The sequence below is a fragment of the Peromyscus maniculatus genome, chromosome 7 (genome assembly GCF_049852395.1).
Source record: "Peromyscus maniculatus bairdii isolate BWxNUB_F1_BW_parent chromosome 7, HU_Pman_BW_mat_3.1, whole genome shotgun sequence".
NCBI classification, from domain to species: Eukaryota; Metazoa; Chordata; class Mammalia; order Rodentia; family Cricetidae; genus Peromyscus; species Peromyscus maniculatus.
In genome coordinates, this window is record NC_134858.1 from 76679524 (window position 1) to 76706297 (window position 26774).

At 40.7% G+C, this 26774-nt stretch overlaps 1 protein-coding gene across 1 annotated transcript; it reads left to right on the forward strand.

Annotated features, from left to right (window-relative positions):
- Positions 1–26774, forward strand: Tbx18 (T-box transcription factor 18). Its single transcript, XM_006983708.4, has 8 exons — positions 1–310; positions 1239–1443; positions 3511–3612; positions 6484–6655; positions 14302–14469; positions 16941–17005; positions 23020–23114; positions 25500–26774. The coding sequence occupies exons 1-8, from the start codon at positions 1–3 to the stop codon at positions 26222–26224; spliced, it is 1842 nt and encodes a 613-aa protein (XP_006983770.1). The 3' UTR covers positions 26225–26774.

Here is a 26774-nt window from a genome sequence, read left to right on the forward strand (position 1 = left end):
ATGGCCGAGAAGCGGAGGGGCTCGCCGTGCAGCATGCTAAGCCTCAAGGCGCACGCCTTCTCGGTGGAGGCGCTGATCGGCGCCGAGAAGCAGCAACAACTTCAAAAGAAGCGGAGAAAGCTGACCACGGAAGAGGCGGCCGGGGCGGGGGACGACGCTGGCTGCAGCCGTGGCGGAGGCGCGGGCGAGCAGGGCTGCTCCGAGGCCGACGAAGACGCGGCTCTTCCGCCGCCGCCAACCGGGGCGGCGTCCGGGCCGGCGCGGAGCTGCACGGACGTGGAGCGGAGCTGTGGCTCCCGCGGAGCGGCGGGTGAGTCGGCCCCTTCCGGCCCCAGCGGCTTCCCGGAGCGTCCCCGCCCGGGTCCCGCGAACCTGAGCTTCGTTCGGCGAGGCCGTGCTCGTGCGGGGACCCTCCCGGGCCTCTGCCGCGGAGCCCCGGGTGTCAGGCGCTGACCTGTCGGCCTCGCGTACCGTCCGACCGGGGCTCCCAGGCCGGCCCCTTCGCCTCTGCGCCGGGGGTTCCAGCCCAGGGTGATGCCAGGCGCCTGGCTAAGTCTTAGGAACCCCGGGGCGCTTGCGGGAGGGCGCGGGCTGTAGCACTGAAACCGGAACGGACGCCCCGAAGCCGGCTGTACCAACCGGGGAGGCTGCGGCGAGCTCGCCCACGCTCTTTCCTTGGGATGCCAAGCGCTTCTCTACCGGGGCTCCCAGCGCCCGAGGGTTGGCTTTTCGCCCTCTTCTAGCCGCTACGCCGCGGGTCCTGGGAGGCCAGGAGCCGGGAAGCTCGAAGGGAGCGGGATCTGGAGATGTTTACTGAAGGTGCTTCGGGCTGGGCCCTGAGAGAGGCACCGCGGCTGTCCCGGGTGAAGGGAGGCCACGGGCTTCCCGGAGCCTGACGGCGGTGGCAGTAGGATCTGTGCCCCGGGACTTTGAGCTCTGAGACCGGTCTCAGACCCAGTGTCGTGTGTGTGTGTGTGTGTGTGTGTGTGTGTGTGTGTGTGTGTGTGTGTGTGTGTGTGTTACACCCGCGAGCCGGGGCCACGAACAGGCAGGCCGAGCGCGTGGGGAGGACGCAGATCTAAAGATGGGGACTCAGCGGGACCCCGCAGGCCTCAAGGCATCTCTGAGCGCCCAGGCGGCAGGACTGGAGGCGACTGTCCTAGGGCCTGACCCTGAGATGGTCCCTAAGGCCGGTTCTCTCCCTCACTGCTTCCCCGTCTCTGCCCTCTGCTGTCCAGGCAGCTGTGAGGACGGTTTCCTGCCAGGCGCCTCCCCTCTGGCGTCCCCACGAGGTTCCCCGAAGGGGTCTCCGGTACCCGGCCTAGCCCGGACGGGGACTCCGCTGCCCACGCCACAGGCCCCGAGAGTGGATCTGCAAGGAGCGGAGCTATGGAAGCGCTTTCACGAAATAGGCACGGAGATGATCATCACCAAAGCCGGCAGGTAAGCTTAAGCTCCCTGAGATGCTCCCGAATTCTGGCTTCACCCTACCCCCTAGCCAGGCCGCAGCTGTGACCGATCCAAATGGACCCGGGACAGTAGGCCCTTTTTGGAACTTCCATTGGCTTCTTTGCCAAAGCGCTGTGGATGAAGGGCGCAGCCGGGCCCAGTCTTAATGTCAGGGAGATCTTTGCCAGTGTGGACTTTGCAGCCTTAACTGCCGATGCTCTGAGTGAGGAAGTGCGGTATAGTTATCCGAGATCATGTGTACCCTCCTCTGTGCATTTAAGGCCCTAGTTATCCGTCCTGAGTTAGGTAATAGATTGGCCCCTCCCGCTTTAGTTATTTTTATCTCTTATTTTCTTTAGCATACTATGATATATATTTAAATTCAAAACTCCCAGATTTGTTCCTAGTGCCACGAATTCATGGTGTATTGTGCTATTCTGATATTAGGTAGCCATGAAAAGTCACTATGGTCATGTTTTAATCATGTATTGCTATAAGAATCATTATTCGAATTTTTTATAACTGTAGACACACACACACACACACACACACACACACACACACACACACACACACACGAAATCCAGCCCATTGCTTTAAATTAACTGAATACAAAAACGTTTGGAAAGAAGTTATTTTTTAGACTGTGAAATTTGTGCATCGTTCGTTAGTCAAATAAATGGATTTGTTGGCCACATCATACTAATTTGAGGTCGGTGAGAGGAATTTGCGCTTTCAAGTTTTCAGCTCATTTATGCATTTAGTGTAATGAAATCTAAGAATAATATGTTCCTTTTAAAGTTTCTTTAAAAAGCACACACAACTCTTTCAGGGAGTACACATGGTAAAAACCTGGGTAGCATAAAAGTATCCAAACTTATTAGAAATTACAAAAACATATTTTATTGAATCCATATGCTACCTTCTGCATTCTCAGGGAGTTTTTTTTTTTTTTATTAATGATCCAAATGCGGTCTTCAACAACACAAAGCAACAGTTGTCTTATAAAGGATGTCGTTAAAGACCTCTCCTCTTTATCTTACAGGTGCACTGAAAGAACACTAAAACAGCCAGCATATTAAACCGCTCTCATAGTTAATAATCATGGACTTTCCTTTGTCTGGCAGTAGACTTTAATAGCATTGTTGTAAAAAAAAAAAAGATAGATAAATTTGTGTTATAAGGTTAAATTAACAAAAATGAGATTAGTTGGAGGGTCCTAGACATAAATCATTAGAAGAAAGTCTTTTTTTTTTTTAAGGGCAAAACTTATGTTGTTTTTAATGCACAGTAATATGCTGCTGTATTCTTTGCTTCTATGCCCTTTTTAAAGGGATTATGTGCATTTACTTCAGCATCTCCTTTGATATACATATCTAGGACGTCAAAAGAAAATGGAATTTTCGTTTGCTTTAATTAGCAATAATTGTGGTTAGAAAAGAAAACATTTTTGGGTTACGGTGGGGGGAGGAAATCCGTAAATATATGTTGTGTTTAGTTTCTGCTTCCAATAAAGAAGTTTTACTATACCTTTCAAATTTAGAGTGCCTTTTGCACTTTACCTTACCAGGCTGCAGACAGGAAGTCCTGTCTCAATAAAGAACATATTGTTTGGTTATAGCATGGCACATTGGCTCCTTGTGGCTTTTTTATAACCCCCTTTAAAATTTCACATTATAATATATTTTATCACTTTCAGAAATTTGAAATTTCTATCAATGATGTATTTCATTATTTGTAGTAAGATAAACAGGATTGTTGCTTCTGCCTCAAAAACAAAGTTTCTTTCGGGTAAAATCCTTTCACTTTTAAGATACACTGATGTTTGAATAAACACGGAACATGTGCACATGGTGCAACAAATCACATTTTTATAGCTGTAGTTTTGATGTAGCCTATGCTCTGACACCAAAATTATGTTATCTAAGTGTACGTTATAAATTTGTCTACATTAAAATGGAAATTATGGGAGGATTCTTGGCTTTATTCAGTTTCTATTCTTAATCAAAGCAAAACAAAACCGAACCCCGTTTCTCTCTCCCTCTTTCCCATTATGAATAGGCGCATGTTCCCAGCAATGCGAGTGAAGATCTCCGGATTAGACCCCCACCAGCAATACTACATTGCCATGGATATTGTGCCAGTGGATAACAAGAGATACAGGTACAATGATCACCCATGACCGCAAGCGGAGCCATTGGAACTCCAGGACTCAGTAGGCTCCTGCCTGTCTCATCCATGCCACTGTGATCTTTGTTTCCCAAAGTCTGTGGAATTTCCAGATTCAATGCTCTAACTTCCGTGGGTTTTAGAAGCTCAAATGGTGCTTCGCCCCTAGCATATGTGGAAACTCAGTGTTTGTTTTGCATTTCATAGGTAAAGAGATGTCTTCAATCTTTGAGACTTTGAGCAGGGGCCCGTCTGGCATCGCTACATGAAATATACTTTAATGTTGGTTAGCGATTCAGTGAGAGTTTTGATAGGAAGTGTTCAATGCAAAGTTTGCAGATACACATTATAGTAAATGTTATACTTTTTCCCTATGTTTTGATCTTATGTTTTCTTGTTATATTAAAAAACTATACATATTTTAGACTTCCATTTGAAAAAAAAAGTGTTTACAAGTTAGAAAAATAAAATCTTATAATTCGTTGTGACTTAAATCATTCTCTAAACTTGTAATGAATTGTTATCTCTGGCTCATTTTTAGGTTGGTAATTGACAGTTCTTTAGAAATTTCTATAACTCTTGGATTTTGAAACAGAACATTTGTCTGCGCATCAAGTAAACTCTGAAACGATATGAATTCTCTAGTTTCCAAGCTCTTTGCTTTTACTTACGCAAGAAAGCGAATTAGTGATTTTCAATGACAATGCCTTTTGTTTATTGGAAGAGTTTAAAATGCTAATCTGTTTAAAAGGAAGTTTGAGAGTTTGGAAGAGCAGAAGATAGATCTCTGTTTGAAAATTTCTGTCTCATTTAGTATATGTCTAAATGAAATCATTTGGTTCTATCACTTTCTAAAAAAATGGGTGCTTGTTTTGATAAATGAAGTTTGTGATGCAAAAGTATTCAGATTTAAATCTGTATATGAGCTTAGGAAACACTAAAAGTGTTTAATATAATAGTTTTATTTGTGTTGTCTATTTAAGTTGTATTATTTAGCTAATTAAATGAGTCATTAGGAGTTTTGCTCACTTTACTAACTAGCAGAAAGTAGAACATACTACGTTTATTCATGAAATATACATGATTGAAAATCCACATTTTAATTTGAGTTTTGTGTTGAGAAAGATAATGTCATTCTTAGTGAGTTTCTAAGTTACTCCTTTCTTTCTCAAGTTTCTCCCTCCAATTTCCCCCATCTACTTAAGATTCTTTATTTTACACTATTCATATTTATTCTCCCAGAAAGCAATGGAAATTTAGATCTTAATAGATCAAACTGTGAAAGACAAATTTGCTTTCTTCTATTGCTTCCTAAGAAACGTTTGGCTTTGGTATTTAGGATGCTTTGTGAGGAATATTTATATGTATAATTTATTCTCTTAGAAGGTATTGGGTTTTGAGCTATTTAATATGCATTATTTTGATAGAATCTTTTTATTTATTTTGGTAGAAACCCAAATCTTACCTGAAGTTCAGTTTTTTCCCCCATGCATCTCTAAGGTTTCTATTTTATTTATCAACTTTTTTCATCAGTATCAGAAATTATTTTTTTGACTTATTCTCTGTCAAAGAATGGTATTTGATCCATGTTAAGAAACCTTAGGAACAATTATTAATCACGAAAGCTCATAGGAATTGATTTATGAAAACCACACCATACCAATACCAAAAAGGAAGGTTTCAAAAATTAATTTAAATGCTATGCTTATATATTTTGCTTCAAGGAAAGGAATTAAAATCTGCAAGGGATATTGTGCTTAAAACTGAGGTCACTGAAACGAGTAACCATAGTTGAGACAAAGAGCTTTACCAAAGACAGATGTAAGAAAATGTTTCATGCTGTTTTAAAAAGATGTGTGTTTTCTACACGGGTATTTCTGACATTACCTGAACCTTATCACTATAAATTGTGTGCAGTACCTTAACACATGAGCAGGAGGCAATGTATCTAAGTATATATCACTTCATCATGTCATTGATACACTACTTTCTAGTTTTTAAATTCACATTGACAGATAATAATCTGAATATTCAGCTAAATTTTAAGATTTTATTTAACTCCTGGAAATTTTACTATTTAAATGTGTTTCTTGATAAGTCAATTTATTTGTGTATATTAAAAAACAGAATAAGCTATTGTGGTTCTTAACTGTGAAAATAACATTAATTGGCAGTACTAATCAAGTGCTTTGTATGTTCATTGCTGGTAGTTGGAAACCAGTATTTGCTAACTGAAATGATTTTCTTAGAATGATCTCAAGAAAGAGAAGCATGAAAGATTAATGATAGCCTATATTTTATAATTCCTCAAAAAAATTAAATCAGCATGAATTATTTAATGCTCTACTTATAATGTTAAAGAATTGAGAAAAGCCATTCTAAATGTTAAAATGATTAACTTCGCCCCCCAAAACAGTGTGACAGTTTCCTCTCACCTCTCCATTGTTTATTCCATCCACCAGGCTATACAGAGCCAAAAAAGGGAGTGACCTTTCAGGAAGTAGAAACCTTTAAAATAAGACACTGAAGTATTTTGAGATTTACTCAGAGGTGAGATTGACAACTTCATAGTGTCTTCATGTCAATTAAATATTCAGATGAAAAATATCAGAATATAAATTATGTCTATTGTAAGTGTTAATGCATTAGTCAAAACACTTGGTGTTTATGGGGGAGACAGCATGGATATTTTCACTAAGCCATCGAAATGATGTTGACTCTGGATCCATAGCCTCCACAGTACAATCTCAAAAGTATTGGGTGTATAGAGAAATAAGTTTATATTTAGAAAACGGTGCACATTTGGTTGATAATTCCAAGCAATGGGGTAGTTCGCATTTTGACAATTTTGTCTTTGCCTTGTAGGTATGTTTACCACAGCTCTAAATGGATGGTGGCCGGTAATGCCGATTCTCCTGTGCCACCCAGGGTATATATTCATCCAGACTCACCTGCCTCTGGGGAGACTTGGATGCGACAAGTGATCAGCTTCGACAAGCTGAAGCTTACCAACAATGAACTGGATGATCAAGGCCATGTAAGTAGATAGCCTCTCTGTCAAGAACCATCAGGTGGCATAGCTCAGTGCCTGGCTAAAAACTGCTAAGATTGTAATACCCCTTTCTGTTTGGTCAGTATGTGAACAGTATATGCCAAATCAAGGTTATATTTGTATCAGAGACCATGTCTGTAGCTGTATTGTCCCATAAAGCATTTAATAGATTTAAACCAGATACTGGTTTTGTAGGTTTTGTATTGGAATGAAAGGACCTAAGGCACAGACTTTTTTTTTTTTTTTTTAACCAAAACGCTTATGTGAAATCCCACAAGGCACTAATTATTATACTTGAAATGTGCTTGGAAGTTTGGTAACAGGAATGATTTATGGTGTCCTCCCTGTATCCAGCTCTTTTCCCAGCTGAGGCTCTCTGCATTAATGACCGGAGCTTACTTGTTTGTGTGCTCCATCTGCAAGTTCCCAATTGTTTTGTAATGACAGCTAATGTGTCGAAGTATATTATAATTCCCTTTCCTCCTAAAACTGCTGAAACTTGATATGTGGGACAAGTCCGGCTGTTCCAAAGAGACAGGCATTGTTAACAGCTTGCTGACTGTAGGCAGAAATCTACAGTATTGTTTTAGTAACTCACTAGCTCTGGGTCATACTTATTTCTGCTCAAAGCTAGCATTTCTGTTAGGTGTCTGTTGGTAGAGTTTTGATGAGGAAGAATTGAAACGCCTTTACCAACTTCCTCATTTCCCAAACAATAAAAGTACTTAGCTTATTTATAAATAAGTCACTTAAGATAAAACTGCCAGCTGTAATGAGCATTAATATAGTGCTTGTGCTGTGCTTTGCAGGTGTCTAGATAGGACCTGAAGCACCTTGATGAAAACTTGGGGGTACTAACCTTCCTATGACAATGCAGTGTCTACATTTTAACACATAGCTAGTAAGATTTCACATGACAGTGCTTCTGTGGTCGCCTTTATAATTTAAAGCAGACTTAGAGAAAGAAGACATTTTATGTCTTCATATTTTCTCATATATGACTTCCCATTCCTTCTTTTTATTTTTCCAATTCTACAATCAAGTTGTAACAATTATAGTTCACTTGGTTTCAGTGTTTAAAAAAAAATAACAGGCTCCTATGTTTGACCTAACTATTGTTAGCACACCTATCTGATGGGTCCATGTTTCTGCCTTTTATTAGGAAATTTAGACAGAATGCTATTTGGTGTTGCTTGCTTTCTGAGTTCTACAGTTTAAGAATATATTTTAAAGAGGTAATTGTACCTCAAGCTGCATTCTGATAAAGAATTCTAGTCAATATAATCGTCTTATAATTCTAATTCTTTTAGTTCAGAGTACTGGCTTTATATATGGTATCTAAACCAAATTTTATATATAGATTTAGAAAACAAACTTTGATTTTAGATTTGCAATTTTAACAGCTTTTACCTAAAAGAACAGTCTCCAGAAAATATAATATATACATGTGTATGTGTGAATACATACAGAGAAAATAGTTATGTATGTGCATGTGAGAGAGGAGACAGAGAGAAGAAAGGCAGAGGTGGGAGAGAGTACAGAAAGAGAGGGAGGGAGGGAGGGAGGGAGAGAGGGAGGGAGGAAGAGAATGAGAATAAATATGAATATTGATTCATGTGATTATGGAAGAGTTGGCCAGTTCCGTGTTTTGGAGACCTAGGAAGAGTTGAAGCTGTGACTTGAATCTGAAGATAGTTTGTTATCAGAATTTTCTTGTCTTCCAAGGACTTGACTCTGTTTTCTCTTGTGGTCCTCAACTGATTGGATGATGGCCACTCACTTCTACTAATCTGCTTTTCCCTGAGTCTACTGATTGTTTATCTCTAAGCCATACTTTCACAGCATATCTTCGGTCCTGTTGGGCCAAAAATATGGATGCTTGCCCTAGCCAAGTTAACAGATAAAATTAACCACCACACAGTATTTGTTTAAAACATTAAAAAAAAAAGTTCCAAATTGAAGTTCAGTTACTTGGACATAAATAAAGACTCTCACTATTAGGAATGTGTATAAAAGCAGCAAAGAACAGTCAAAAATTAAGGAAACATTCTATTTTTCTTTTAAGGTTGTGACAGGGTGTACTAAGTTTAATTAATCAAGAATAAAGAATGTGCACAGGGGGCACTGGGAAACTACGGGAAATCAAGAAGTGAGGGCATTGCTTTGTGAATGTTAGTGCTTGTAGGAGGATGTACTCTTTCATGCTATTCATTTTAAAAATGTGTTCTTGGAGACTGTTAAGTGTGATCAAAGACACGGAAGGCCCAGACTGGCTTTGTGAGTTTCTTGCCTAGACGGAATGAGAAGGGAGCCTGCAGCTTGCTGTTCTGTCTGTTCAGAGAGGTACAGACATACCTCGTCCCAGCTCAGAGAGACTGGGAAGAATACTGGAAGTCTGCTTCTGTGTGTACTCTATTTGATGGCCCCGAGTAGAAGCAGATTAGAGATTGGGAATGTGTTTGTAATTCTACTGCCATTTGTGACCCGAGTCTAAGAAGGCAGTACGGTCATGGCGGGGCCTTAGCAGAGACCCTCAGGGACTCTTGCCCTTTTAGCCTTTTGCTTTCCATCATTCCACTAATTCTAAAAGAAGTCATTGTCACCTCTAATAAAAGTGTACATGCCATAGTTAATTTCCTAAATTTCTTATGTTTTAATCTCTCAGCCCCCCTGCCCCACCCCATTTTAGTGTGCAAAAGATGTACATGCATGCTGCTTTGTGATGTGAGAATTCTGTGGCCCTGGGAGTTTTACTAAGTTAGCGTAAGGTGATTGCAGGAATCAAAGGCTGTGACTAGACTTGCGACCACATAAGAGGATGTGTTTTCCCCAAAGTAACTTTTCAGCCTCCCAAACGCCAGACCTGGTTCAGAAAAGAAAATTAAGGAGGATTCAGAGTGGCAGTATCCCTCAGAGCCACAGCTAATCCATGGATGTTGTGATAACTTTGTAGGTCCTATTTGATCCATGGGGACTCTAGCCAGCTTTATTCTGGCTTTGGTACACACCAAGACTTGGGCTGCCCTTGTTGTAAGAGGTTCCTATGCTTGGGTGACAGTTTCTTACCACATGCATGCTTCCTTGTTTTCCTGGAGTCTGTTCCCTGGAGGAAAGTATTTCCATGAGCATATCTCTCTGAACAGGGAAAGACATTTGATGGTGTACCTTACACTGCAGCAGGACCCATACCTACATCACCTGATGCTTTGGCAATGGGCTGGGTCAAGTAGCCATAGTCAAGGGCTTGTAGGAGTGGATGTTCTCCCTTGCTGGCAATTCTGTGACACACATGCCCATACTCTCTTACTGTTTCTCCTTGAAAAATCAGACAGGGAAGCAGGATGATGCAGGAGAGGTAGCTGAGCTCTCTTGTGGGGAAGGAAGTTGGAATGGTTGAGGGCACCATGCCAGTGATCCTGGGCAAGTCAGTTCCACTCTCTGAGGCCTTGTTTCCTCATGAGTCATACTGGAATTAGAAACCCAAGGAAGCCGGCAAACTTGAAAGTATGCATTTAAGGAGGGCCTGAAACACACTATCACGTAAGAGCAAAAAGGGAAAATTCTATTTTGCCTGTGATTGACTGAGAACGTATCAACACTTTAAAGTGAGGCATGGCTGGTGTTCTAACACATTCAGGAAGTGGGGGTGGGGTGGGCTGGTGGTGTTATCTGGTCCTTTGCTTGGCCTAATCCATTTTTTTTTTAAATTTAATCTTCTCTAATATATTACATCCTGACCACAGTTTCCCCTGCCTCCTCTCCTCCTAGCCACCACCCCCAAGAGCTACCCCTTTTCCTTTCTCTTCAGAAGAGGGAGAGTCTCCCAGGGATTTCAATCAAACATGGCATATCAAGTTATAATAAGACTAGGTACAAACCTAATCCAACCTTGCGAGTCTCTCATGTAGAAAAGTTTCAGTTATTGACAAGTTCCACCGTCAAGCTGTAAAACTAGAAGCCCTACCTGTCAGACTTCAAGCACAATTGACTGGTCAGATAAAAAAAAAAAAGTATGCTTCTTTTGGTGTAAATCTATTTTATGAGTAGTTGACTAGTTAGCAGTGTTAGAGATTAAGTCCAGGGCAAGCGCTTTACTATTGAGCCACATCCAAACCCCTCCAATCTAGTCTTTAAAGCAGAAAAGCATGTATAAGCCTATGAATAAGAAAGCACTCTGTGTTTGTGGACATGGGTCTGTATGCCTTTTCTAATATTACAGTTAGAAATCCCCTGCCCAAATCCTGTCTAAACAGAACAAACAGTATAGAAAGTACAAATAAGATATGATTATTTGAGTTATAAGTATGGCCTCTCTTTTTTAAATGCCAGTAATCCCACATATCCTACTAAGTAAGCAAAATATTATTGATTTACTAGTATTATAAATGGGAAAGTTTATTATGTCTGTTTATTTAGTGGGTATTGGAGTTGTGCATCCCTGCATTCCACTGCACAAGTTCAGAGGTCAGAGTACACCTTGCAAAAGTCAGTTCTCTCTTTCCATCATGTGGGGCCCAGAGATGGAAGCTCAGGTGGTCAGAGAGCAGAGTCTTCATAAAACAAGAACGGAAACAGAAAAGAAACTTTTATTACCTCCATTCCAAGTCACTTCGTCCCAGTGCTCTGAAGTGGGCTGTGTACCTTTTGCTTCTTTGTGTGGAATTCTTTGTCTTTGATTTTTTTTCTTCTCCTCTGGAAATCACCTCTAAAGAGATGGTGAGTCTCCCTTGGAGTTTCTAGATGCTGCCATTTGTTAGCCACTGACGTTTTTGATTCCTAGCTTGGGGAAGAGAAAGCGTTCACCCTCAAACTTTTCAACCCCCAAAGAGATCTATTGCAAGCCAGTTTTCTAAAGAGAAAGTTAAACAAAGGAGCGCAAAGTTGAATGGACATTAAAGTCATTACTTTAAAAGTGGTTGTTTACTACTTTGTGTTCACATTGAAAAGAGTATGCTATTTCAATAATAAATCCTAGGAAAAGGGCCAGGACAGTTAGTTTGCAGGTGGGGGCTGAGACACAAGCTGCAGCCACAGGTTCAAAACCATTCTTGTGTTTCCTGTATGAGGCCTGGCCTCGGGATTGTGCCTGCCCACGTAGTGTAAATTCATAAGGAAGGCATGCAGACAGGAAAGGAAACAAAACTGGCCCTGGGCCTAGGAGCTGTGAGGACTTGAAAGTCTCTAGGTTCTGTGGAACTTACCATTAAAAATAAGTCGAGGTTTAGAAATGTCATGCAGAACCCTAACCATTAAACAACTATGCTCCTACCTGGAAGTCAGAGACTAGAACGCAGTCCCTCTGCCGTTCCTGCTGCTCACACCCCCAGCATAGTTCAGAAAACAAAACAAAACAAAACAAAACAAACAACAACAACAAAAGCAAAACAAAACAAAACCCTGCAAGGATATAAACTGCATTAAGGATAGAAACATATTTTGATATCTATTAAAAACAGAATTAGTTACTATAAACTAGTAATAAGGGAACAAGCAAAAGACATTCTTCATCCACTGAAAATCTGCTTACCAGACTATGCTAATGGTTAGACCCTGTGAGTATAATTTTGTTTCTGCATTTTCCAGACGTTTATCCTGACTCACAGCAAGGCACACCTTTCATGTGATGGCCCTGTGCACACCTACTCACAGCCAACAAAAACTTTTGGGATAAAAAAAAAAGTACATATCTCTGGTACAGGAAGCCCACTGTTTACTACTGTATTTTATAATTCTATTTATTTAAACATTTTTTGGTCGAAGCTGCTAATAGTTCATTCAAATTCATTCAAATTAGTCCTAGAAAGAGGCATTGGATTGCTGCCTATGTCCCCCCACCCCCACCATGAGTACTGCTTCCCCCGTTTACCAAACTTTTGCATGCTCTTGTGTTCATGCTGCCTCCTTCAGAGGCACGTCTGGTTGGCAGGATCTTTAGATCTGCTTCCCAATTGTGTCTGCCATTGGCACAAAGAAAACCTTAGGGAAAAGGTTTAGCAGAAACAGAGCCCCCGACTGCAGTGTTGGCTCTCCCAAGGGTAAAGGCATGCTCTCAGGACAGCAAACACATTCTCTGAGCACAGAGCTGTTGGTGTTGGAGCTGACCAAAGGCTCTGAAGTTGGCTCATTAAACTGCTTACATCCTGAACAACATGAAGCACGTTGAACACCATGTTTCCCAGGACTTTTGTTTAGGTGTTGTCCTTCTAGATGCATTATAACCCAAACCTTGAATTTAAAGCTTAGAGTTCAGAAAAATTGCATACTTGATAGTAGCTAAACCAATTCATGAATATCTGAATATAGAATCTAAGAAACAAATAAAAAACCTGCTGTTCATGAAAGTATTAAAACATAAAAAGGCATATATAAGGGTGTACACACACACACACACACACACACACACACACACACACACACAGACTCCTACCTGTGATACCATCATCAGAGGTGATCACTGTCTATATCTCTGTATGAGCCCACTATACTCTGTTTTAATAAGCCATAAAATGTGTCTCAACAGTTAGGTACCGTTTTTATAGTTTTAAGATTAAAAACAAAGCTGAACATGGTGGTACACACCTTTAATCTGAGCACTCAGGAGGTACAGGCAGGCAGATCTCTGAGTTCAATCAAGGCCAGTCTGGTCTACAAAGCAAGTTCCACGACATCTAGGGCTATTATTACACAGAGAAACCCTGTCTTGAAAAACCAGAAAAATAAAAAGATTAAAACTAAGCAATTTTATTATATGACTGAAATTTGCCTAAGCAGCATTGGCAACAGCTTGGTGACACCACATCTCACGATGTAAATTTCCCCTGGTAACTGCTAATCTACTCATAAAAGTCTTCCACTGTTATAGCTTATGTAATGTTCATCTTTGTTTTTTGTTTGTTTTGAGACAGGGTTTCTCTGTGTAGCCTTGGAGCTTTTCCTGGAACTCACTCTGTAGCCCAGGCTAGCCTCAAACTCACAGAGATCCTTTGTATATGAAAAGCTTTTATGAATCTGGAGCAATACTTTAGGACAAATCTGAGTGGGTTTGTGGAGACCACATGAGAGACTTAGAACAGGGTAGGTTCTCCATTCTCCAGCCTAAGATTTGAATGTGAATAAGGGAAATATACTCTTCCAACAAACCATAGATTTTGCAGAATCAACACAGGAGACAGTGGGGTGTCCTTAATGTGTACACACTATCACCAATGAAGGAACAGTTCCCTTGGTGTTTGAAAATCTTGTGTGTATCCTTTAGAAGATGGATATAGTACCATGCACGTGATCATTTCAGTCTCATTTTTGGTTTCATTGGTATTGACTCTGGTCTTATTAAGCTCATCATAAATAAAATCTCTATGAATATATCATTGAATTTTAAGCAATAGAAATTTGATGTTGACTTCACACGGCTGTAGTGAGGATTGCATTAACGTGATTTGTAGTTTTATACAGATGCTACAGATGTCTTCCTAGACTTTCCCTGCAGCTTTGCTATATTTTGTTAAATTAACTTCCTGCGTCTTCAGAAATGTAACTTTCCTGCAAGAATTTATTTTTCACGTTACAAATTTGCTCTTGCCGTCAAATTGGGAGTGGTTCCTGTTTAATATGGCTTTCCCCCCTTGATTTAGATTATTCTTCATTCTATGCACAAATACCAACCACGCGTGCACGTCATCCGTAAAGACTGTGGGGATGATCTTTCCCCCATCAAGCCTGTTCCTTCCGGGGAGGGTGTGAAGGCATTCTCCTTCCCAGAAACAGTCTTCACCACCGTCACCGCCTATCAGAATCAGCAGGTATCGTTTTCAGCAGCCCTCTTGCTAGACTCCTGCCCTCCGTATTGCCATACCCACATGTCAGGAATTACCACACACCATTTGCTGTGCATGACACCCACAGTGTGTACATGTGCGCACAGAGTGACAACTCCTAGTCCACAAATTCCCAAGCAGTCTACTCAAGTGATGACTTAAGCTGAGCATGCATCTTGCAATTAGCAGCATAGTTTTACTTTCCATCTTGAGATATTGAATTATAGTGTCATAATTAAAATTAGAAAGCAAGCTATTTACCTAGAAAACAGGCATGTAAACTATGAAAAGCTAGTTGTATCTTACAGCATGATACGTGGGTTTAATATTACAGACCATGAATTACAAGAAAATTTTCAGAAAGATTTATCATGTACATTCCTTTTGTATATTTTTAAAGGGCTTTATCATTGAACTATGATTTAAAGTATTATGCAGGGTACTGATATGCATTATAGTCTGAGAGATTGGCAATTTTAATGTGATGCTTTTATAATGGTCTAAATAATTTGAGAGATGAAATGTTTCTTTTCTGTATGGGCAAATGCTGTTTCTTTAAGGTTGTTTTACATGAGTCAAGAGTGTGAGTGTCAAGCCCGCTTATTGGTTATCCAATTGCAGACACACCACACACACACACACACACACACACACACACACACACACACACCACACATACACACACACCACACACATACACACACACACACACACACACACACACACACACACACACACACACAGCAAATTGTGGTGCCGGGTGCTGCTTAACAAAGACCAACAAGTCAGTTAAGAGTCAACAAATTAGAATGGAAATAGACAATGCTACCACATTCAGTTTTTAATTTTTCAGAACTATCATTTTTAAGAATTTAGGAAATTGATAAAGACTCTTCTGATTAATATCAATGTGATTTTTGTAGCCTGGGTTCCTGGACCATTGAACATAACTTTTAAAGTATTGTGTTAAAAGAAAATATAAAACTGGGGTAATAACTGTGTATAAGTTGCTATAATAATCAAGTGAGGAGTTTCTGCAAAACTTGGTATGGCATAAATAATCTATGTTGAATAAATCTGATGATATTAGAGCTATATTTTTGTTTAGAAAGGCGCTATTATACAGATCTATACTCTTATAACTAACATTTGAAATATTTCAATTATTTAATGTAATTAAACATTACTTAAGTGAACAGAGTTGAACTTTAGTATAGTCTATAATGGAAAATTCCCTTCAGTGATAGAAAGACCTATATGATGAATTAATGAGCAAACTTTCATAACATCCTTTATAATGTAGTTATATCCACATAGCAAGACGATATCTTATGGAACTCACGTGTCTGAAGTATTTCAAGGCTGATGAGGCTGAGGGCATGCACAGGCCAGCAAGAGAGACTCCAGGGAGGCCTTCCATCTCCACAATGCTATCCAGCCAATCTCATTCTTAGCAGGTTAATGTAATCACAAACATGATCCTTAACTTTATTGATTTCATTAAGACCAGGAATTTAGAAAGCAAAATACAAGGAATTGGCTCTGCATTCCTCTGTGCAAAGGACAGATCTACTAAGAAACAGAAGGGTGTTACTTAAAATGTCAAGTTTAGGGTGGCATGAGTCCAAACCACAGTTAATGGAGATGGTGAAGATATTTGTAAACTCCTTTCTTTTAAACTTTGAGATCTTAGTGGACAAGAAGCCAGTTTTGAGGCAACAACTTGAAAGTACTTAAAAATTAAGTATTTTTAAATTAGCATTTATTTCTGCTACTTTAATATGATTTTGTTCTGTTAGAAACTTTAAGTCATAGCTATCTCTGTTTAGATGTTCACTATAGTTCGGTGGCCAGATAAGAGATGAAAGAATAAAAGCAAAGGCCAAGGGAAAGACAGAGAAAAATACTGTGGCAATAAGGTTAGGGAATGTGGGGATTCTCGATTCTGAAGAATGGAAACAAGCTTATAATTTGTCAATAAATGCAGGCTGCTGGATGATCCTTGATTCCCAGCTCTACAAGTTAATCAGGATTAAACCATATCCTAGAGTCAAATAGAAGAACTTCAGCTTGAGAGAATGGTCAAGTAGGAAAAGACGGCAGGGTTCCTTCTCCAGGCACATTCAAAACAAAACAAGCTGTTATCCATCTATTAAGGTGGAAAATGGGTGAAGAAGTATCTCTTTCACGGCAGATGGCTGTTCTAAATCTTTTAACTTCCCTGCCAGGATGTTAAAACATACTAGAGGAACACAAAAGAACCCTCTGTCTGTATGTTAATTTTTAGATTGTTGGTAGTTCTGCAGTTATTTTAACTTTTTTTTTGAAGGGGGGGTGGTTGGAGAGATAGTTCAGCCATTAAATGCTAGGCTCACAACCAAAAACATCTTAACTTTCAAATAATACTCTGTGATGTTTATATTAAGAGTTAATATGATTTCTTCTCTTCTCTGCAGATTACTCGCCTTAAAATAGACAGGAATCCATTTGCTAAAGGCTTCCGAGACTCCGGGAGGAACAGGCAAGTTCTAGTGAAATCTCCTGGTTGTTTTAGTAAATATATTTAAAGTTTTAATGTGATCTTTTTTCCATTATGAGCTTTAAGGTTAACTTGGTAAACATAGTGTTGGAAGCATTTCTGATGAGAATTTAAGTTGGTAAACATTATTGTGGCTCGGAGGTAACTTAGGTAGAGAGTATAGTCATGTGGCCTGCCTTCAGATGAACTTTAGTGCGTGAAGCTGGGGTGAAGATGCAAGCCCTTGGCATAAAGATTGCGTGGTATTTCTGGAGGGGCCATGGAGAAGCCTACCCTTATGGTCCGTGGGTCTTCATAGTCCAAGAAATTGTCCTTTCTGCCTCTTCTTTTGGTTTAGAGTTCTTAGTGATGACACACTGTCTATTGATTCTGTCTGAAGAGTATGATAGTTTCTAATTAACTTGGATTCTCAACTGGAACAGGAAACGATTTCATATTGCCAAGAGACTTGATCCTCTTCAGTTTCCAAATTTGTCTTGGTTTTACTGACAGCCACATGCTTGTTTATTTTTTCTATGTTGCGTTTTACTGTGTTTGCACTAAGTGGGATAACTACAACAATTAATTCCACTCTATTACTCATCCAGTCGGTTTGCTGCAACTTTCTACATTTATTGATATGGGTCTATTCCAGTACAGTCCGGTGTTACAACATTTTCTAAAATAATTGCTAGTAATAGAGGGTGATAATAGAGGAACATTCTCTGCCCTTTCAGGCAAGGCTTTGATATGCATACTTCTAAGTACATTTTTATAATAAGAGGCATTTGAACTTTATTGCTTCATTTCCAAAATTATTTTGTTTTGAAACTGATACTAACTGGGTTTGTCTACATGAACTGAAAACCCTCAATTATCAAGAAACAGTTACACTTGAAATTTGAGAAGAAAAAAGCAATCAGGTAATAGTCTTGATTTTCTAGTGTTTTCAGCTGATTTCGTGGGTGGTCAAGATAGGTGACAGACAGGTCTCAAAATGTGCTCAGTTGCTAAAGAGACTTGGTGTCATCCTCATTTACAGTGGCATTACCTAAACAACATGTAGTTAGAAAGTACTAAAAGGCAACTAAGATGCAGTGAGACTAGAGTGACCTTCCAATCAGTGGAGGAGGATCAGCAAGATTGACCAATAGGAGGGAATCTTTTGAAGTGCTCCACTTGATGAGAAGTTTTGCAGGTATTAGCAAATTTAGCTCCTGCATTGAAATTGCTTCATGTCTTTTCGGATCTGTTTCATTGTGGTGAAAAGTTGTGCCTGGTGGCAGTTTTGTTATGCTCCTGGTTTTCTTGCTTTGCAGGGATGTTTTTGAAAATTGAGTGAAAAACTATAGCTTAGTAGCCTTAAAATGATGCGTGCCACAGCAGCAGGAGACCTGAAAGGTGACTCCTTTTCTGCCTTAGCAAACGCTGGGGTGAACCCTTCTTGTGAACTTAGGTTACATCAGAACAACATCTCAGAGTCTTGCATTGACTTGAGCTAATTTTTTTTTCTTAAGCAGAGAAACAATGTATTAAAAGTCCTATAGGAGCTCCACAGGGAGTCCCTGAGAGTGAATAGCAGACCCCATGCCCAAGCTGCTGGACCGTCTGGGAAAGATCTCGCTGCTACTGACACTGGAGAGAAGTTCACTTATGAAGCAGTGGCTTATGAATAGTTTTAAAATATATTTTGCACAAAAAGTAATGACAAGTGAAGCTTCTGTTAGAAGCTAGATGATGGCTTCAATGATAAATTTTGAGGAGGAATTCTAGATGAGCCAGCATAATGAAAAGATTTGGTTATTAAAATTGTGCCATTAAAAAGACTCAGTGTTGCCGGGCGGTGGCTCACCCAGCACTCGGGAGGCAGAGCCAGGCAGATCTCTGTGAGTTCGAGGCCAGCCTCGTCTATAGAGAGAGATCCAGGACAGTCACCAAAACTACACAGAGAAACCCTGTCTCGAAAAAACAAACAAACAAAACAAACAAACAAACAAACTACTCAGTGTCATGGTGAAAATAAACCAGGAAGCCTGTTGTTCGGTTTGGAGGCCACAGGCTCGGTTTGACAGGGGTTCCTTTCACTTTTGGCTGTTTGGAACTATGTAGGCTTGACATCAAATGGTGCTTTGCATTATTTCTTTTGATCCCAATAAAACCTGTCATGTTTCAAATCAACATGGAGAAATAATGAATTATATTTTAACACTCTGAATTATGTTAACATTCAAAATTCTTATTTTGCTCCAAGTGGTTGTCTTGTTACAGGTGAAGTATGCTGTGTCTGTATAGAGCAGTGGTTCTTAACATGTGGGTCATGACTCCTTTGAGTGTTAAAGGACCTTTTACAAGGTTTGCCTAAGACCACAGAAAAACACAGATGTTTACATTATGATTCATAACAGTAGCAACATTATAGTTATGAAGTAGCAATGAAAATAATTTTATGGTTGGGGATCACCACAGCATGAGGAACACAGTGTTAGGAAGGCTGAGAACCACTGTTCTAGAGCTTTCTGGTTAATGAAATAAAGTTTTCACCTTTTCTCATGAAATATTGCTCCATATTTTAAAAAAATGACCTTAACAGTGTGAAAAAATTCTGTCAATTTAAAATATTTCAAAGTTATGTATTATATTCCTTAAAAAAATTAAAAAGAACCTGTGCTCCATGTGAGGCTTCGTTGAAGGTATGGTGGCTTTGACGGCATAGAGGGACAGCATAGTTTTTTCATGTAGTAATAGAGGAAAGTCTATGAAAAACCACCCACAATATTCTTTTGTTTTCCTTGGTTCTGCTGTGCAGTTTTACTGCTTTTTAAAACAAAATTTTATTTTTATTTTCCCCATATATGAAATAAACAAGTTGATCAGGACACAAAATTAACACAGACATGTGATTGCTTCAATTTTATAAACACAATTCTGTTTAATTAAAAAGTGTCCTTCTCTGGCTGCTTAGGGCTCTGCAGCCTGTTTTACAGGAATCAGTAGCTTCGGCCCTTGAAGCCCTCCTGCAGGCATTTGCTACGTGAGAGTGAATTTATGTGCTGAGAATAGCTCCGTTCCACAGCTAGGCCTTAGGTTTGACCCTATAAAAGTTTTTACTCAGGAAGGTACAGAAATTTCTTCTCTTAAATACTTCAGGAAAAACATAACCATTTTACTAAATAAACTCAGCCATTTGATAGCATAAATGAGGGCACTGGTAAATGTGGAGGTTGTTCAAAGGCACCTTGTATAAATTATCGCCTTGGCTACTCTCCTGCAGGAGGGGCCTTTCATCTCTCCTTTAACTAGATGGGAAAAGTCTCCATTACTGGAGAAAATGAAGGCTTTTTAACAAAAGTCCAGATTCAACTAATAAATATTTTATAACTGTTTCCTGCAAAATATCTGCAATCCTTTGTGGATTTGGCAGTGTGAAGTAGCAGCCTCAGGCCACATATCAATAACTCCCAATCAGGAGGCTCGTAGTCGATGTGTCCCCTCCCAGCCATTACTTTAAGCATAAGGTTATGCATTTGCTCTGCTCAGTCACTTCTCCCTACGAATTTGATTTATGGATTTGAAACATAATTCAGTTTACATTAAACAAATAAAGCAGTAAAACACATCTGTATAGTCTACAAACTTCTGGCTTTAGTAAAACTGTTTTATAATTACATTGGTATTTTCACTGTCCCAAACCACCTTTATCAATGTTAACCTGCATGAGAATAAAAAGTAGGTTTTTTTTTTAAATAAAGGTGTGTACTAATATTCTTTAGCAAAAAAAAAATTTCTCTTGAAAGTAGTAAAGATTTAGTATTGGTTTAAGCTAAATACAGAGAGACCATCAAAGGCATTACCCAATGTTCATCAGTCCAGTATTAAATAGAACCCACAGGTAACACAGTATTGAGACAGACCGGGCCCACAAACTGCACAAAAAGGAATATTTCACCATATAGAAAGTACTATTGAGTAGTATGACCTCGGGGATTTGACTTACAGTTTGGCCACAGATATAGTGTCTGATTTACAAAAAGTCAAGTGAAATAAATACCGGTTAGAATGAAATAAATTATAGCTCGGTATAAAAGGGCTTCAGAGCTCCATAGTTCAGTCTTCACTTCTCAGGGAACTGAAAGCCAGGGAGGTCAAGTGACTCAGAGTGACCTGCAGTCACTGGTCCTTCGGGTTCCAGGCTAGTATCTTTACTCCAAACAGTCTTTGCTGTAACACAGCGATTATGTCAGAGGTCAGACTCCATTCTTCCCACCCACATAGCCCAGGAGAAACAGCTGGGCGTGTTTTCCCTGTGGCATCTGTATGGGCTGGCGGTGTTTTCCTCTGAGACTGAAGGAGTTAGTAAGGTCCCCATGTGAGCTCACGGCAACAGGAGGGGTAAAATCTTGTGGAAAGATGGCAATGTGAGATGCTTTTCTTGCATAAATCATCTGCTCTTTCGGGAGCTTTCATTGTTTTGGAGAAGTCATATGACTGGCAGGTGGTTTTCTCTAGCCTTAGTTCTTAGTTTATGGTTTGGGGGTACAGGGAAGCAGCAGTTGAGTTAAAGTTAGTAGAAATATAACAGTCACAAGAAATTTCCAGGTAGTACTTTACCCAGAAGAAGGTTTTTCTGTTTCTGTTGTGCTGAGGATGAACCCAGGGCTTTGTGCATACTAGATATACTGGCTGGTTTTGTGTGTCAATTTGAAAAAAGCTAAAGTCATCAGAGAGGAGGAAGCTTCAGTTGAGGCAATATCTCCATGAGATCCAGCTGTAAGGCATTTTCTCCATTAGTGATCAATGGGGGAGGGCCCAGCCCATGGTGTGTGGTGCCATCCCTGGGCTGCTGATCCTGGGTTCTATAAGAAAGCAGGCTGAGCAAGCCGGGGGAAGCAAGCCAGTAAGCAGCATCCCTCCATGGCCTCTGCATCAGCTCCTGTCTCCGGGATGCTGCCCTGTTTGAGTTCCTGTCTTGATTTCCTTGAGTGATGAACAGCAATGTTGAAGTGTAACCCTTTCCTACCCACCTTGATTTTTGGTCATGGTGTTTCATTACAGCAGTAGAAACCCTGACTAAGACACAAGATAAGTGGTAAACTTCTGAGATGCACCCTGGCCCAGACCATGTTATCTTTCTAACAAATTACTTAGGGTTGATGTGGTTGAAGATGAGTAGTGAGGCCCCAGGCTGTCTTCTGAATGGCTAATTGAGGAAAAAGCTCAACCCCAGATCCTGGGTTGTATTCTTTAGCCACCACATATAAGAAGGAAGGAAGACAGAATCACTTATGGTAGGAAGTCTTTTATGTTTGCGTTTAGAGTAGTTGCTTTTGTTTTGAAATATACAGATGAGATACAAATAGTCTGCAACCAAGTTTGCATATCAATTTATAACGTGTGTATGGTGAGGCTTTATAATGACTTACAGTGCTGCTCTCTGTATAGAGACTGGGTAGCTCTGGAAATCACCTCCTACCCTTCTGCACACTGTGCCAAGCTGAGTGGGAGGTCAGTGCTGCCCCCTCCTGGCCTAGCCTGGTTGGTGGTGGAGATTGTGCCCCAGAGCGGAAGTTGGTTTTCTTTGACTGGTTCTTCCTTTGAGCTAGCTTCTGAGGTACTGAATGATGGGCAGAAATGTCCCTTAGAAAAGAGAACTTGACATAAAGTTGTTCTTGTAACTATCTTCTTCATCATCAGAGGGCAAACTCCTGTGGCAGGAAGAGAGGCCCCAGAGCACTACAGAGCCTTGGGCTCACAGTAGCCAAGATCACTCAGATCCTCAGGTCCATGTGTTAGTTTTACAGTCCTGAGAATGTCGGCAGGCATCTTGGTAGGTTTCCATTTTCGTCTCTACATCCCTGTGCAAAGGATTTCTTTTTGCCTGTGGCAATCTCCTAACCTGTCACTGAGTGTAGAATGTGTAGGGCATTGCCAATACCATGTTGTTTCTTCAAATGCTTATTACTAGTGAAAACTACAACCCTTCCTAACTAGACTCTGTTTGTCCTGACCTTTCCATGTAGAATGGGATTGGAAGCCCTGGTGGAGTCATATGCATTCTGGAGACCATCACTACGAACTCTCACATTTGAAGATATCCCTGGAATTCCAAAGCAAGGTAATTCAGTCTCCTGGCCATGCATACAGCCAGTTCCTGAGAAAAGGCTGAGGTGTAAGAGATGTACACTTTGTTAATTATATCCACGACATTTGACTTTTTCATCAACATCCTCCTACTCTAGGACCCATTTCTTTTCTGCATTGACAGGAGACAGATCAGGAAAGATGGCTGTCCTGTGGTGTGAGAGGTTAAATATTGCATGTTTCTGCTGTTTATTTCATAATGCTTACCTCTTCCTGACATCTCTCATTGAGATGTTGGAGTCCATGTAGGTGTACTGTACAAGAAGTTGCCCATGCCTGTTCCTCTTATTCAACTATTGCCTCTCAGCGGGGTTTTCTTATTGGATCTGTGATGAGATCAGGCACACTGGATCAGACCATTTTGAGCTCATTCCTCACAAACCCAGGACTTGTATCTCCTTAGAGAAGGGTGCCATTTTTGTACTAGTCTGCTCAGGAGATAGACTCTAAGGTCACCCATTTAGGCAGATTTTACCAGGATCCTACCAGGTCCCAATGAGAATTTCACATACTCAGGTTTAGATTATTATCATTGGTAGTTTTGGGCTTTTAGATTATTTAAAGAAGTGGAATGAAATACTGTTGTTAGAATAATGAAGGTTTTTACATCCTCTGCAGCCCTTTGGAATTCTCCATTCTTCTTAAGTTATGTCAAGTTTGCAAGCATCAATCTGCCAGAAAATCCAGAGAAAGGAGTTGGTGACCAATAGACCAATAGAAGGGAGTTGGTGACCAATAGAAGGGAGTTGGTGACCAATAGAAGGGAGTTGGTGACCAATAGACCAATAGAAGGGAGTTGGTGACCAATAGAAGGGAGTTGGTGACCAATAGAAGGGAGTTGGTGACCAATAGAAGGGAGTTGGTGACCAATAGAAGGGAGTTGGTGACCAATAGAAGGGAGTTGGTGACCAATAGAAGGGAGTTGGTGACCAATAGAAGGGAGTTGGTGACCAATAGAAGGGAGTTGGTGACCAATAGAAGGGAGCTGGTGACCAATAGACCAATAGAAGGGAGTTGGTGACCAATAGAAGGGAGTTGGTGACCAATAGAAGGGAGCTGGTGACCAATAGAAGGGAGTTGGTGACCAATAGAAGGGAGTTGGTGACCAATAGAAGGGAGTTGGTGACCAATAGAAGGGAGCTGGTGACCAATAGAAAGGAGCTGGTGACCAATAGAAAGGAGTTGCTATTGATTGGTTGCAAGATTAAGCCACCCTCTTTGAGTGTCACAGGATTGTTTATTTCTTAGACCTTTGCTTTGTCTTGCCTGTGATTTGCCAACCTGTTTTCTAGCTGGAGTTGAGGTTTTTGAGGGACAAAGTGATAGTATAGCAGAGACCTGAGTGGTACAGGTACTGATGCACACAAGCTTCGGTGAGAGGCTACAGATGTAGATGAGGTGTGTGGCATCCCTGACCCCTTCTGTGCTTTCCTTCCAGTTACTTCTTTTCCTCTGTAAGGAAGTGTACTGGTCCAGAAAAGACTGGGGAGAAAGGGAATACCATAGGTAGAAAAGAGCAGTTTATTATACTGTTGGGGGAAAATGAGATGAAATTTAATTTTATAAAATTTCTGTTAAGTTTGGCATTTGTAATATTTGTTTTTGCAAATAAGAAAATTCCAAGAAAGCAAATTGAGATAGAACATGAAAATTCCGTGTGATAGTGCCTTACTATTTTCTGTATTACAAAACTTCATGGCCGGGCGGTGGTGGCGCACGCCTTTAATCCCAGCACTCGGGAGGCAGAGCCAGGCGGATCTCTGTGAGTTCGAGGCCAGCCTGGGCTACCAAGTGAGCTCCAGGAAAGGCGCAAAGCTACACAGAGAAACCCTGTCTCGAAAAACCAAAAAAACAAAAACAAAAACAAAAAACAAAACAAAACTTCATTATTACCTGGAATGATAATTAGTCTTAAAAACATTCCTCTAAAGTTTTATCACATTTAATTAATTAATTAGTGTGTGTGTGTGTGTGTGTGTGTGTGTGTGTGTGTGTGTGTGTGTATGTATGTATGTGCTTGCATGTGTGATAGCACATGTGTGGAGATCAGAAGATAACTTTTGGGAGTTCATTTTTTTCCCTTCTACTTTGTGGGTCCCAGGAATTGAACTTAGGTTGTCAGGCCTCCTTGTAGTTATTATTACCCTTGAAGCCATCTTACCTGCTTTTGGTTTAAAAATATCGAGAGAATGCTTAAGTTAATCTGAGTTCAATGAAATGAATTCTTTGAAAGCTAAGCCACCTCTCACCTCTGTAATTCCCCCCACTTGAAACAAGCCTGAGGCATCATATGCTTATCAAAATTTAAAGGAAAAGATGGCAGTTGAAGTCATTCTTTACATTGCAACTTCTTTTGTAGGAAACACAAGTTCTTCCACTCTCCTCCAAGGTACTGGGAATGGTGTTCCTGCCACACACCCTCATCTGTTGTCTGGCTCCTCTTGTTCCTCTCCTGCCTTCCATCTGGGGCCGAACACCAGCCAGCTCTGTAGTCTGGCTCCAGCTGACTATTCTGCCTGTGCCCGTTCAGGCCTCACCCTCAACCGCTACAGCACGTCCTTGGCAGAGACCTACAACAGGCTTACTAACCAGAGCAGCGAGACCTTTGCCCCACCCAGGACTCCCTCCTATGTGGGTGTGGGCAGTAGCCCATCTGTGAACATGTCCATGGGTGGCACCGATGGGGATACCTTCAGCTGCCCACAGACCAGCCTGTCCATGCAGATTTCAGGAATGTCCCCTCAACTCCAGTACATCATGCCATCACCATCCAGCAACGCCTTTGCGGCTAACCAGACCCATCAGGGTTCCTACAACACGTTCCGGTTACACAGTCCCTGTGCCTTGTATGGATATAACTTCTCCACATCCCCCAAACTGGCTGCCAGTCCTGAGAAAATTGTTTCTTCCCAAGGAAGTTTCTTGGGGTCCTCACCAAGTGGGACCATGACTGATCGGCAGATGTTGCCCCCCGTGGAAGGAGTGCACCTGATTAGCAGTGGGGGCCAGCAGAGTTTCTTTGACTCCAGGACCCTAGGAAGCTTAACTCTGTCATCTTCTCAAGTGTCTGCACATATGGTCTGATGAAGCCTTTAAGTTAAACTACATTTGAATCTAATGGATCTTCCTTATTTTTGAAAAAGGCAATATGGAAAAAAAATGTACATATAGTAGAAAATGAAGGCTCTGACGAGTTTTACTCTCTCCTGGCAAGACTGTAATTATCTATGGCATATGTGTATGCTGTATATTGGTAGCATGTAGCATACTGAAGGCTTCTCACTGCCATGTTTATCCAGTGTCACAGGATATTGACTACATGTACTGTGTTTATCCAGAGTAGCCAGACTCTAAAAGTAAAACGGTACACTTGAAAGTTGGTAATGATACTAACCAAAGACTTTTCTAGTGCTCTGTGCAAAATGATGGGGTTCGTTACCACGGTTTCACACATACCTAACCAAAGATTTGTAACTTCATTTATCAGAAGAGTGCTCTGAGCAGTTTGTATTTGAGTGTTGGGAGCATTGTGATTTCTCTTGTTCTTGGACATGATGTGAGACCCTCCAGTGCAAAAGCCAGTTAATTCTTAGTGTATTTCTGAGGTATCTAACAATAAAGGCTTAGCTTTTCA

What these genes read in the sequence shown, in the direction of transcription:
- Tbx18 (XM_006983708.4), top strand. Translation starts at nt 1, where the DNA reads ATGGCCGAGAAGCGGAGGGGCTCGCCGTGCAGCATGCTAAGCCTCAAG. An exon ending in TGGCTCCCGCGGAGCGGCGG is followed by an intron (nt 311 to 1,238) that starts GTGAGTCGGCCC and finishes TCTGCTGTCCAG; the next exon opens with GCAGCTGTGAGGACGGTTTC. An exon ending in CGAGACTCCGGGAGGAACAG is followed by an intron (nt 17,006 to 23,019) that starts GCAAGTTCTAGT and finishes CTTTCCATGTAG; the next exon opens with AATGGGATTGGAAGCCCTGG.